General features: G+C 30.9%; 1 protein-coding gene across 7 annotated transcripts in view; it reads right to left on the reverse strand.

The window, feature by feature from the left end:
- LOC123710602 (proton-coupled amino acid transporter-like protein pathetic) overlaps nucleotides 1-13,292 on the reverse strand; it is a 57,971-nt gene that overhangs the window by 34,828 nt on the left and 9,851 nt on the right. For all 7 annotated transcript variants that reach the window (XR_006753850.1, XM_045662616.1, XM_045662617.1 and 4 more), the window contains exons 4-5: nucleotides 3,168-3,289; nucleotides 1,588-1,672 (exon numbers count right to left, since the gene is read on the reverse strand). Coding sequence is in view for 6 of the 7 variants with exons in the window: in XM_045662616.1 (XP_045518572.1) it covers nucleotides 1,588-1,672; nucleotides 3,168-3,289 (207 nt within the window). In the remaining variant the exon portion in view is untranslated. The remainder of the gene's footprint in view (nucleotides 1-1,587; nucleotides 1,673-3,167; nucleotides 3,290-13,292) is intronic.

A 13,292-nucleotide genomic window follows, 5' to 3' on the forward strand; every position in this document is an offset into this window, starting at 1 on the left:
TGTAATCCGGCCCTAAACTAAGATCCTCGTAAAATAGTTTAGAGTTTCAAGACAGTTATTTTATCAATTAACTTATTAAAGAAGATTACCATTATTATTCATAGACAAAATGTATAGCTATCAGAATGCTTTTAATTCAGCGGAAGTTGACTTCCTATACGACGTCGTACGTATAGTAAACGATAGTAAATGATACCAGTTGTAGGGAAAGTCAATTGTAACTGTCGTTTTGATGTGTGAAAATGAAACATTTTAAAACATACTATTATTATTATCACTTTAATTGAGGGTAACTGTTTTACAATGCATTCGTTCTAGTTTAAAATAGGGTTTATTATTACATTCCATTTCATAGTATTGTTATTAAATTATCTAACTGTATACGTATGTATGATTCGGTGTACTCAGAATATTCAACTGTAGATCATAAGGACCGGGTTCCATTCTCGGGTGTAAGAATTAAAAAATGGTGTTTCGATTTTTAGGACAAAAGTTTACTGGGGACATTAAACTGTCATGCAACTGCGTTCGTTAAATGTAGTCGTGTCGATCATCCTGTCCATTGCAGTATGTGAGTTATGGAATAGGGAGTGCACTTGTAACAACATAACACAACGTACCTATAACAACTCCTGCGTTCATGGCAAGTCTAAGTAGACATAAGGCGCCAAGACCGGGGATCGTTACTATACTTGCTTAAAGACCCACGGAAATAATTAAGTTTAATGTATAATAGGATAGATAAGGACAAAATATAACGGGGACATACTTTAACTATAGTTTTTTTACCTAGCAACAAGACTGCAGTGTAATAATGTAATACAGTGCCCAAATATTGTGAATGTTAAATTAATCTTAGATTAGTCGGATTTTGACGCTAGTGAAAATGTATTTGGAAATATTACGTGAAGCACAGGTAAGTATTTGATATATATAAATATTCTAAAATCAGCGTGACATAGATTATTTCAGCGATATCTGTAATGCTCCATCTCGCTCTTGGTCAACATGGATAAGGAAATAAAATTTCACATCCGATGCCTAATGGTATGTTTTTTATTATTATCACTAAGAATTGATGAATTTCATCATACACATAAATGTTCAATGACTACAGGTGCTTTGAAGATGGAATCATGATATTATGGCGTGGAGCTAAGTCCTCCATAAGCTAACGCTACAAAAGCTTTATTGCGTTGTTATGCTATATAAACCAGTAGCTCTATAATTGTTGTGTTAGATATTCTGAATACACTTACGTACTTTTAATGATGTATTTTCAAAGTTGACTGAGTGATAATAATAGGATAAGCAAATATTTAACACATGTTATATAAGAGTAGAAGTGAACATGTCATATTTTTGTAGTTTAGTAAAGTACACATGATATGTTTTATCGATATTAGTTTGATTTTTTAATACTATCAAATAATCATACTTTTGATAAATAATTAAATATCTTAATTTGTTGGAAATATGTGTTCATAAGTGTGTGAATCTAGTTATTCGTAAATATGTAAAAAACAATGGTTTTCAAATTATGTTCTTTAATACTCCATATGCTTTCAACAGGTTAAATGAACTTACATCTTTCAAAGAAGAGGCAATGAAAATCACATAGACGCTGGTTCCTCCGAGACAGACTCCGGCCATCGAACAGTCAGCGAAATTCCTAGAAAGAGGTCAAAAATAAAAAATAAATCAAATATATTTTAATTATAATTCTAAGAAATTTCACTATCGAACGAATCTTAAGGTTATACTAAAAAAACTATTATAAAAAAGGAAAAAACTTTACTCCTAAGAGTAGTTCGTACGTAAATTCGTTAGGATCTCGCGGCTCGAATCACAATGAATAAACTTCAAACAATTCGGATTTTTAAGGGATTAAAGCCCGCATACGCTTCTTGAAATTTGTCCATTGTTGTGTACAAATAAAATATTTAATTTAATTTTCTATATCGTTTTCGGTTAAATTAAATGTATATATGTAGTGAATCAATCTTTCAAAAAGACTTTTATTACTAAGTATTTATTCATAAGATATAGTCTCTTCTTATCGGTTAATAACTGGCTTAAAAGAAAAGTATTAAAAATATATACGTGAGGTCTTTTTCTATATTGGTCGTAATAGTTGTTCGGTCATAATATCTATGTATATTCATTTTATTTTATGCTATATTATGTTTGAACTGTGTTGGCATCCCTCAGGTCTTAATTTCGATCCCCGGCTGGACTATCTATGTCTATTTAACACACACTCGTGTGACAGCCACAAAAGGCTGTAGAGTGCTGTAGCTGTAAAGTTTGTAGCGCCAATGGTTTTTTTAATGATGTTTATGAATGAAATGAAATTTATACCTGTATTTTTATGTTTAAAGAACTTTGTTCTCATTAAGAAAATGACAAATTAATTTTATTATTATCCAAATCATCGTCATCTATAAATGACAGCAATTTTTATTTTGTAATTTAATATTCATTCGAATTTGTAAATTATAGCCGTTGTTGCTTCATTATATATTACATATTTATATATTCATTATTTTCCATGATTACTTAAAAAATATATTTATTAATAAAATATATAATTATTAGTAATCATCGAAAATAATGAACCGTCAGAAATCGATATGCGCTCATAAACTGTTATCAAAATAGAAACAGTTATTTATTGTTCAATATTACTACCCAAATAAACAAAGCAGACGCTTATAATATAGAGCTTTGCATAATTTTCGTACGTACATCAGTATTTTCAATTAAATTATTTTGCCGTCACAAATAGATCTCGAACAGTATGGAAATTCTGTGTAGATTTACAAACCCTCGTTTAGAGAAATAAGAGGGTTTAAGGGAGGTTTCTATTGGCGTCTTGATGGGAACAATTTATTTTCATTTTTATAGAAACATTATTATATGTCACAATGTTCTTACACAACTTTTTTGCTTCTACGTAACTCTTTTCATATTTAATTAATCATTTCGTGTATTCGACGAGTTTTAAAGTTGACATATGCAATGTGAAAATTGGCAATTTAGATAGCTACTACGTACTTTACATGTCTGTAGAGTATTATATTAAGTTAAGACAAATGTCAGCTTAAATAATAAGCTAAGCTTACTTAGTTATTAACCGTAAAACCTTTTAATTGTTTATAACTTACCGGACAGCTACGGAATAACGCCTCAATCTCCTCGGACCGCGCTCGAAGACTTTGGCACACGTGTCTGTGTAACTTAGTGAACCGACCCTGCATTCTTGGCAAATTTCCCGAGATGTTTGCACCTACAATAACAAATTTTATTATTATAATTTAATAAATTTTATAACAGGTCACCCTAAAACACATGTTCAAATTTAGAACATTGACAAAGGTGAAGTTGAACATAAAATATACAACATTCAATAAATAATGATTTAAAATAAATACAAAAAGAGCTGTGTGAGCATCCGTGAATCAATTAATTTAATATCAAAATGCATGTAAAATATAAACGGCAGATAATGTTCTTGTATGTATCGTTATACAAATATTGGGTAGATATTGATAACCAATGTTCTAGGATAAGATAATAGTCGTGATTTATGGCGACATCTGACATACTCACTTAGGACAGACTATAAATATGAGGGTGAGAAAGACATTTGACGTTGGATTTGTTATATGGGAGTCATACTATGCGCTAGTATATATAGTAGTCTCGCAGATTCTAGACTAGATATGAATTATAACTATCGAAAACGGAAATCAAATAAAAAAAAAATGCTTAAATATGTTTTAAAACTAAAAATGATTTTCATTGATGAAGCCACTTTGTGTGTTACTTGGAAATTTAATTTCAGGGATTGAAACTACAAAACAGGGATTGGAACTAAAAATTTAGTTGAAAATCCTATAAATAGACATAATTATTGTAATTTTGACCTTTACACGTGACGTGATTGTTTACAGTTTTCATTAACATGTAAAAATTAGAATTATTATTTCTATTTACTTGTTTAAAATCGCTGGGAATATTTGACCTTGCTTGTTCATTGATCGAAACGTATAAGTAACTCCACTTCACAGGTTAAATAAAAGTACATGAACTATGCCAATATCTATTCTCTCAAAAGAAATTGGCCTATCATCGGATTAAATCTGGCACTGCCATAACGGAGACCTTAAGTGATTAAGTCTCAAGTCATTTCCAAAACACTTAGGAAGATTAGTATTGATATTCATAACGAAACCTGTAGAATTAGGTAATGAAATTCTTAACAAAATTTCATGAAACTTATTGCCGAATACTTTTCGATATAGATGCAAACGTGACCTAAATATAAGGTATGTTTCGAAAAGCGACAGTGTCGATAACCTTATATAATACTCTATACTCTACACAATATTTATTAACTCATAACTATTGTCATAATTTGTATGTTAACTAATGTTTAACATACAAATTATGAGAGAGTTCTAATGCTGGACTATACCCGCTTAACCTATGGATAAATTCAGGGGAGAATTCAGAATCAAGACTTAGTGCTGACATAAAAAGGTAATAAATTTGACATTCCAAAGTAATACTTAGAACTTAGCTAGTTTTACCCTCAGTTAATCTACCATAAGCTTTTTCTTCGATACATGACAAGCTTTATATACGTGACCTACATCAAGCACCTTAAGCTGTATATGAGGGATGTTCAATCAATAGTGTTAATGCGATACATTCTCCTTGGAAAGAAACATAAGTATATCGTTTGCCCCGGGGAACGAATACGTAAAAGCAAACCTTATTTATTTTTAATAAAAAAAATAAACCTATTATTACTAGAATACTAAATACATATACAATTATATATAATATGTATTAAACAATAGCATTTTTTTTCCTATTTGACGATTTAAACATTGTTTTCTATTTGTTAATAGTTAAAAATTTATTTAATGTACATTTGTCTAATGCTGAAGAGCAAAAGCGGTTTACGATTGTTTCACTGTTTAAATACATATAATTACGGACGACACAGTAACCTTACATTACCATTATTTTCGTGAAAATGTTTTAAACTGTCGCTTTAAGTTTTGATTTTGACTAAAACTACCTTAATGCTAAACTATCCATTTCAGGAAAGTAAAATTAGATAAACGAGTATTACTAACAGTATGCACAAAATAATCCGAATAAAGACATCCTCCTTGTGTTTTTTATAAGAACACATTTTGCAAAAATTATGTAAAAATAGATACAGATATAGTACATCACCCAAGGAAGTCAAAAATGAGAAAAACAGTCGTATTATTACTTTACGAATTTGTCCCCCGGGGCAAGCGATATATTCTTACTTTTAAATATTAGTTACGGTTTTTCGTGGTGTCGGTAGTCGTTACGTGTTATAAAAATTGATAAAATAATAAGACTTTAGAACAACATTAGGGTTCTCCATATTCTAGTATTGTGTGTTCGTGTGTTGAAAACATTGGCGGATCGTCGTGTGTTTGCAAAGCAAATTTTTGTAGGATTTATGTAGGAACTGTCCATATATCATTCACTACCATCGCTTATTCCGAAGAAATTTAAGGCGATTCCATCCGCCGGCTATATTTTCTGGGGCAGCCTACGGACGATAATGAACGAATATCTTAATCAGGGAGCCACTACGAGGACTTTGTATGCCTGTCCAATAACAAACTTGCGTGAGAAAAAACGCAAGCATCAGCATGGCCAAGTCATTGAAGTTATTTTGTTTCACTAAGATTAAAGAAATTGCGATACTGCCATTTAAGATGCTGGCTTCGAATTGATGGAACATCCTCCATCCTTCACAATACTGTTTCTACGGGCATTGACGCAATAGTCTCTACGATACACGACTTTAAGGAAAAGGGTAATTTAAGATTAAGGAAATTGATATACCAAATAATAATAAAAGATAATTGCGTCACCGCTTTTTATTGAATACCCCTAGTATATTTGATAAGTAGTAGTTACGTAAATTGTATATACCGTAAGCAAATAATGTACAACGATAAAATTTATATCCTATCTGAGGCTTTATGCATGGAATGGAATCTGAAATTAGTTTACAAGTACTACAATACATTCTACGCGAACATCGCAGAGCATGATGGATTTATTAACAAAAGTTTTATAAAGAGAACAATTTTCTTAATACTTTTTCGCCTTTCATATTCTTTGCCTTATTGGATTTAATATTTGACAATAGTCTAACTAAGAGTTTTGTAAATATCGGATTATATGCTATAAGGGTCTTAATAATTTACTTTATGTATATAACAGTAGTCGACATTTGAATATATTATATTAATAATTATATAATAATTCAATGAAATATGTATGAAATGTATTTCATATTCAATATTATAAACATCAAATAAATAGGAATTTCATGTCATAAATGTCTAATTATAGTTGACTATAAACAAATTAAATAGATGCCGCTTGGGGCTCATGTTATTTGAAATATTCTAATTAAGGTTTTTTATTTAATTAATTTCTCATCCGTCGAGTCGGTTGTAGGTTCGATCTCCAGCTGTGCACAAATGGACTTTCTTTCTATGTGCGCATTTAACATTGGCTCGTACGGTGAAGGAAAACATCGTGAGGAAACCGACTTGCCTTAGACCCAAAAAAAGGTCGCCATGTGTCATGCCGGCACTTGCCACTTGTCAGACTGATCACCTAAAGCTGGGATTTCTGGATTTACTCCAGCGTCGCAGATTATTATACAGGGAGATACCTTGTACCCGGTTAAGAATCTCTACCAAATATGAGCTCCATATATATGGCCGCCCGTCAAGAATAAAAAAGTTAATGATTGATGATGACTTTCTCGAGCGCATCAGATTAAGGTAGGCTGAGTTAGTTACATGCTAAGAAGTCATTAATTTATAATAATAAGTTTCATTAATCTGACAATTTGCAAGTAACGTAAAGAAAGGGGAGGGCTGCAAAGTTGTAAAAAAAACGTAATCTTTTTAATAGCTTTAGTTTGATTAAAAAAAATAATGTAAAGATCAAAATTGACATAGCTATTGTAAATTGCAGAGCCTATCAATTTGTCGATATCAATAATATATGCAAAGTGTGTCTAAACCGATGTTATTACAGTAGTAATTGAGCTTATATTGGTTATTGCATCAATACATTGGTATTTCTATTATCAGTGAATACCAATGTACTTGAGGCAATTGCAGTCAAAAAAGCTATTAGAGGTATAGTGTGTGGTTAGAACTGAAAGGGCTAAAAAAACTTATCCATTCAAATTTCTTCTATAACAAGAACGACTTTCCATTGTTGGCTATTGTATAAAAAGTGATTATGTAGGAAATACCAAATAAACGCTTCAGTAACAATTTAAATTTTTCAATGTGTAGGAGCAGCCGTACCAACACTATAATGTTTTACGCTCGAACATTATTGAATAAGGAGGATGATTTCTGTATAATATCATTAAAGTCGTACCTTAATAATCATAATAAAAATGAAGCTAAACATATAAAAATTTAGTTAAAAACCAAATATATATTTATATATTAAATTAACATTTATAAACGAAACAGAAAACGAAAGCACCTTAAAGACATTGTTTTTCAAAAGACTGTTTATAGATTTCATCTAATAATCACGGATCCCTTTTTTCTGATTTATATATTCACGATATCATATATTTATTTAGTATTTACCTATTCAAATAGCAGGCTTTAAGGTTCTTTGAAGTTTCTGTATACATTCAGAAATAAGGTTTACGTTCATGTTGTAAAAATAAACATTATTATTATATATACGTATGACATTGTTCCGAGGTTGTTATTATATCAACACTGAAACACAATTGAAAAGAAGTAGAGAAGAGTAGTTCAGGTTTATGGAACAGATTACTTTAAATGAATTAGGGTATTTATAAAGGCCAAAGCATTGCGTGTTGTATTGCTTAGCATGTTTGACTGAAGTTAATCGCGTTAAAGTTAAAATCTGTAACAGTTAAAATACAATATAGCGATTTTTAAATGACTAAGCACTCATTTAAGTAATATATACTTATGTAAACAAAAAATACACTTATAGATGTCATGTAAATGCTGGGGGTATCGGGAAATTTTATGATCGAGTCAATTGCCGTTGAATTTTATTGTTGTTTGGTTAATAATTGAGATTCGACTTATTACTTCCAAGAATCATAATTTATTTTGTTTTAGCATTCAAGAAGCTGGCTTCGAATTAATGGAAACAGGAAGGAGATTTCTAGATTTATTTAAAAGAGAATTTTATGTTTATAAAAGACATATACAAAGTGTATAATCCTGAAAGGTGACTACGTTGAAAAATAAAATGACATTTAATAAAAGAATTACGTCATACTAATTATCAATTTTTATTAAACAACCCTTTATTTTACATTTTGTTAGCTACGCAGACCTAAAAAGAGAATGTGCAGAATGCGAAAGCAATGTGCAGAATGCGAAAGCTGTATTTTAATTAAAATTACATCACGTAGATATAAAGGATAGAATATTTATCCGAAATATTATAATATATAAATATTTTTTTGTAAAATTAGTAATATAACCTAAACTTTATGCCAATTAAAAACGGAATTCATAGCATTTAAATTTTTCGTAAAATTGTTCGTAATATCGTTAATATTTCATTACATTAAGCACGCAAGTTATAATATACTTCCCTTTAAATATCGTAAGAAATGATATTTACTATCTCGATATTACAAAAACCACAAATGTGGCAATAAAAAAATAATTTTTATCATGAAATAAAAATAGCTGGCTCCTTCAATTTTTTTACTCTAAAAGTTGCCCAATTCGTGTTTTATTCGATAGATACTATTATTGGACTGCAAAATACGACTTCGAGTTAAAATGACATAAGTCACAGTGACAAAAACAAACTTTAGGAGTTTGTCACTGCAATGCACAGGTTACAATATTTAATAGATACACTAATGTACAACAATGCAACATGGTTACTATCTTTAATTATCATGACAGCTGTCAGATGAAATATCTTTTTTTCGGTTTCCAGTCGATTGTAATCGATATGAATGTGTCAAATATGTGGATTCTAAAGACCTATACGTACATAAACATCTGTAACATACTGAGTGGAATATTAAGCTAGTAAAATAGTATATCTAATCACTGATATAACATTCTATTTACATTCCTTGCTACCAATATAAATCTCACCTTGGTAGTATATTTAAACGAATTCAAAAAAAGGTGGAGGTTATCAATGAACGGAATTTTTTGTGTATGTTCAAGTGTACTCCTAGCTACCTCCTCCATCTGGATAATTGATGTATCATCCAGACAAAGAGTTCTTAATACAAGATTCTTAATAATAAATTTGATTAAAAAAGATTGTCATTAAACTCTTTTTAGTGTAATTTGGATACCGTGGCATTTTTTATAATGATACAATTTATTTCACGAAATTTAAAGTTCTATGATAATGCATATGGCCTATCAGCACGAACGTCGGTTGTTGCCGAAAAGAACATAATGAACTATGATAAAGTTTTAAGCAGACATGACAATTCTGTCACGGAGTTTCAAATTTTCCTAATTTTGATGACACCTGATTATATATTATTATTTGATTATTTTTATCCTGATGATCTATTTTATTTTTTACTAATAAATTACATTACGTTAAAGGCAAAGTAAAACTGTCAAAAAATATTTAAAAAAAGCAATAATATATGATTTGTAATTGTTTGGTAAATAATAGAATGTTGGCAACATTACGTTTGGTTATACGTACATTGTGTAGTGTTTTGTTTTTCTTTTCAATTCAAAGTGGCGTCTGTGTTTTGGATGAGCTTATACGCTCAACAGTAATGTTACGCAGGAAAGGCTTTTTAATGCCTTCTTTGTACCATACATCTTTGTAGTACAAATGTTCGTGCTACAATACAACTTTTTTAATTGTTATAAATTATATAAAGCAAGTGATGACATTAATTTAACAAATGTTTGGAACATTTAGTAGTTTAAGGCAACCCTTCACTTAGGGTTAAGTTAATACACATAACACAAGGAATAAACCGGTAATTAAAACGATATTACATACAAGGGAATATGGATTGGTATTCCAAAATATCGCGGCAAAAGAATAGATTTTTGAATATTTATACTTCGCACTTGCAGTTGGAAGTCGCTGACGTCGAATGTGAATTATTTGAAGCATTTATGGTAACGACCTATAAATTGAGTTTTACATCGAGAGCTTTTTGCTTGGGATTGAATTATAGCAACACTGCTTAAACTTAGCTTTAACATTATAAATATTATTCTTCGTATTAAATAGTTACTTCCTCAAATTTACAAAGGTTGGTGAGAGGTTGGAGAGAGAGAACAACATGAGTTAGAGCTTCTTCTGAGACCCAGTATATAGTTACACACTTTATTCACCCACTCATGCACTCAAGCGTGTTGATAACAGTTGAAAAATCAAAAACAAAAACAAACAAAATACAAGATGTTATTAATATATATATATAAATAGCTGCCCCCGCGAACTTCGTTTCTCCTTAATGTGGTTTTTGTTAGCCTTAATACCGTGACACGAAAGAATAATTTCAGTGTATTATCCTCACTATAATTTGAATTTGATTTACACTTCGGTCTAAGTAACACGTGGTTGGCTATGCTAACACCAAACATTCAAAAAGTAGGAATAATTGAATTTCACGGTATTTCGTTTACTAAAAAATAAATTTAATTTATACTTTAGCCTCAATAACACATGTTAATCATGATATTGATTTGTAGCTTATATGACACGCTTGTCGGTTTACCATAGCAGTGCCATCTATTGATTATGTTGATTTATTTGAGTAAGATTGCAAAAATTAATCATTGTATTGACTACTTCCTGTCATTTGAATGAGCGATCGAGCCGCCATCTTGTCGAGGCGCCAAATTGTCTTTACCTCACTCTGCTCCAGGTCATTTCTGATTTATTCCAATTTGTATCGTGGTAGGAAGCAGACATATCACTTCCAAGTTAAACAGTGAATATATTTCTTTATTACGGATACTGTGTGTGTATAATTTCCGTGCCCTAACAAGAATTACAACAGGTTATGGGCCCAGTGTGCGCAAAAATATCATTGTGAAATATATTCTGAAATTAAATAATACCCGTCGCCAGTGTGATTATAAAAATGGATTTAAAATTAAAACGTAATATAAAACCGTTTGACGGCGAGAAATACAGCGTTTGGAAATTTAGAATACGAGCCTTATTGAGTGAAATAAATGTGTTGAAAGTGATTGAGAGTGACCCAATTATCAGAGATAGCTCATGGGAAAAAAGTAACCGAATCGCAAAAAGTATAATCGTTGAATATTTATCCGATTCATACCTTGGATTTGCAAAAGAAGACATTACGGCGAAAGATATTATACATAGTTTGGACGCCTTATATGAACGTAAAAGTATTGCTACCCAATTAGCCTTAAGGAAAAAGTTGTTGGTCTTGAAATTACAAAGTGATGTTAGTTTGATAAAACATTTTTCTCTGTTTGATGATTTAATCACGGAATTACTCGCGGCTGGCGCTAAACTCGAAGAAACCGACAAAGTCGCCCACTTACTTTTAACCCTACCCGCAACATATGACGGTGTTATAACTGCCTTTGAAACTTTATCGGAAGATAATTTGACTTTAGCATTTGTTAAAACAAGACTCCTTGACCATAAGGTCAAATTAAAGAACGAATATAATGACACAAGTGTTAAAGTACTGCAAGTTTCTACTGAAAATAAGGGTCAGTTTAGAAAAAGAACATTTGAAAATCATACACCCAATAACTATTTTCAAAGGGATCATAAAGCAAAAAAGAAGTCAAATTTTATAAAATGTTTTCATTGTGGCCGGAAAGGACATGTGAAAAATGACTGTTATTATTTTAAGCGAATAAATCATAAAAAAACTACGGATAGGCCGAGAACAGTGCAGACAGTTGAAGTTGATATTAATCAGCCATCCACATCATCAGCTGACGCGTCTGGTTTTGCTTTCATGGCTGGTGACTACAATTCGGGTGCAACCGCAAGCCAAATAACATTTTTATTGGACTCAGGAGCATCTGACCATATTATAAACAGGGAAGATTTGTTTAGTTATTTGATTGATTTGCCTATTCCTATAAAAATTTCAGTTGCTAAAAGCGGTGAATATATTTTAGCTAAGAAAAAAGGAACACTACATGTCAGCAGCAATATGGGTGTTCGAGAAACACTAGAAGACGTTCATTTCTGCCCCGAGGCGCCCTACAACTTGCTATCTGTTTCGAAGTTGCAACAGGCTGGAGATACTGTCATATTTGATCACAGAGGTACCCGCATATGTAAGCAAGGTAAAACAATTATGAGAGGTAAGTCAGTTAATAATTTAATTACTTTAGATTTTGAAGTATATTTAAATGTGAGCTGCCCTGTTTCCCAGGCATGTAATGTTACATGTAATAATTACGATTTATGGCATCAGCGCCTAGGGCACATAAGTAAAAATAAGTTTTTGCAATTAAAAAATAATAAAATGATTTTTGACATTAATTTAATTGACAAAGTGATAACAAATGATAATTTATGCGAATATTGTATTTATGGGAAACAGAGTAGGCTACCATTTAATCACAGCAAGGACAAAAGTTATATTGAACGACCGTTATATATTGTCCACACCGACGTTTGTGGTCCTATCACTCCTTCAACAATAAATAACAAAAACTATTTTGTTTTGTTTGTTGACCAATATACTCACTACTGTGTTGTGTATCTATTAACACATAAATCAGATGTGTTCTCTGTTTTCAAAGATTTTGTGTTAAAAAGCGAAGCGAAGTTTAATTTAAAACTAGTTTATTTATATTGCGATAACGGTGGAGAATATTTATCTACTGAAATGAAAAAATATTGTGTTGAAAAAGGAATAACTTATCATTTAACTATTCCAAGAATGCCACAATTAAATAGTGTTTCGGAGCGAATGGTAAGAACTATAACTGAGAAAGCTCGTTGTATGATAAATGGTGCAAATCTTTCAAAATTATTTTGGGGTGAAGCTGTTTTAACTGCTGTGTATTTGATTAATTTAACCCCGACAAATGCTTTAAAATTATCCAAAACACCATTTGAAATGTGGCATAACAAAAAACCACAAATAAAATATTTAAAAATTTTTGGTTCAACAGTTTATGTGCATGATAAGTTACATAAGACAAAATTCGATGTTAAGTCATGGAAAGGTATTCTTG

The sequence above is a fragment of the Pieris brassicae genome, chromosome 6 (assembly GCF_905147105.1).
Source record: "Pieris brassicae chromosome 6, ilPieBrab1.1, whole genome shotgun sequence".
In the NCBI taxonomy this organism is placed as follows: domain Eukaryota; kingdom Metazoa; phylum Arthropoda; class Insecta; order Lepidoptera; family Pieridae; genus Pieris; species Pieris brassicae.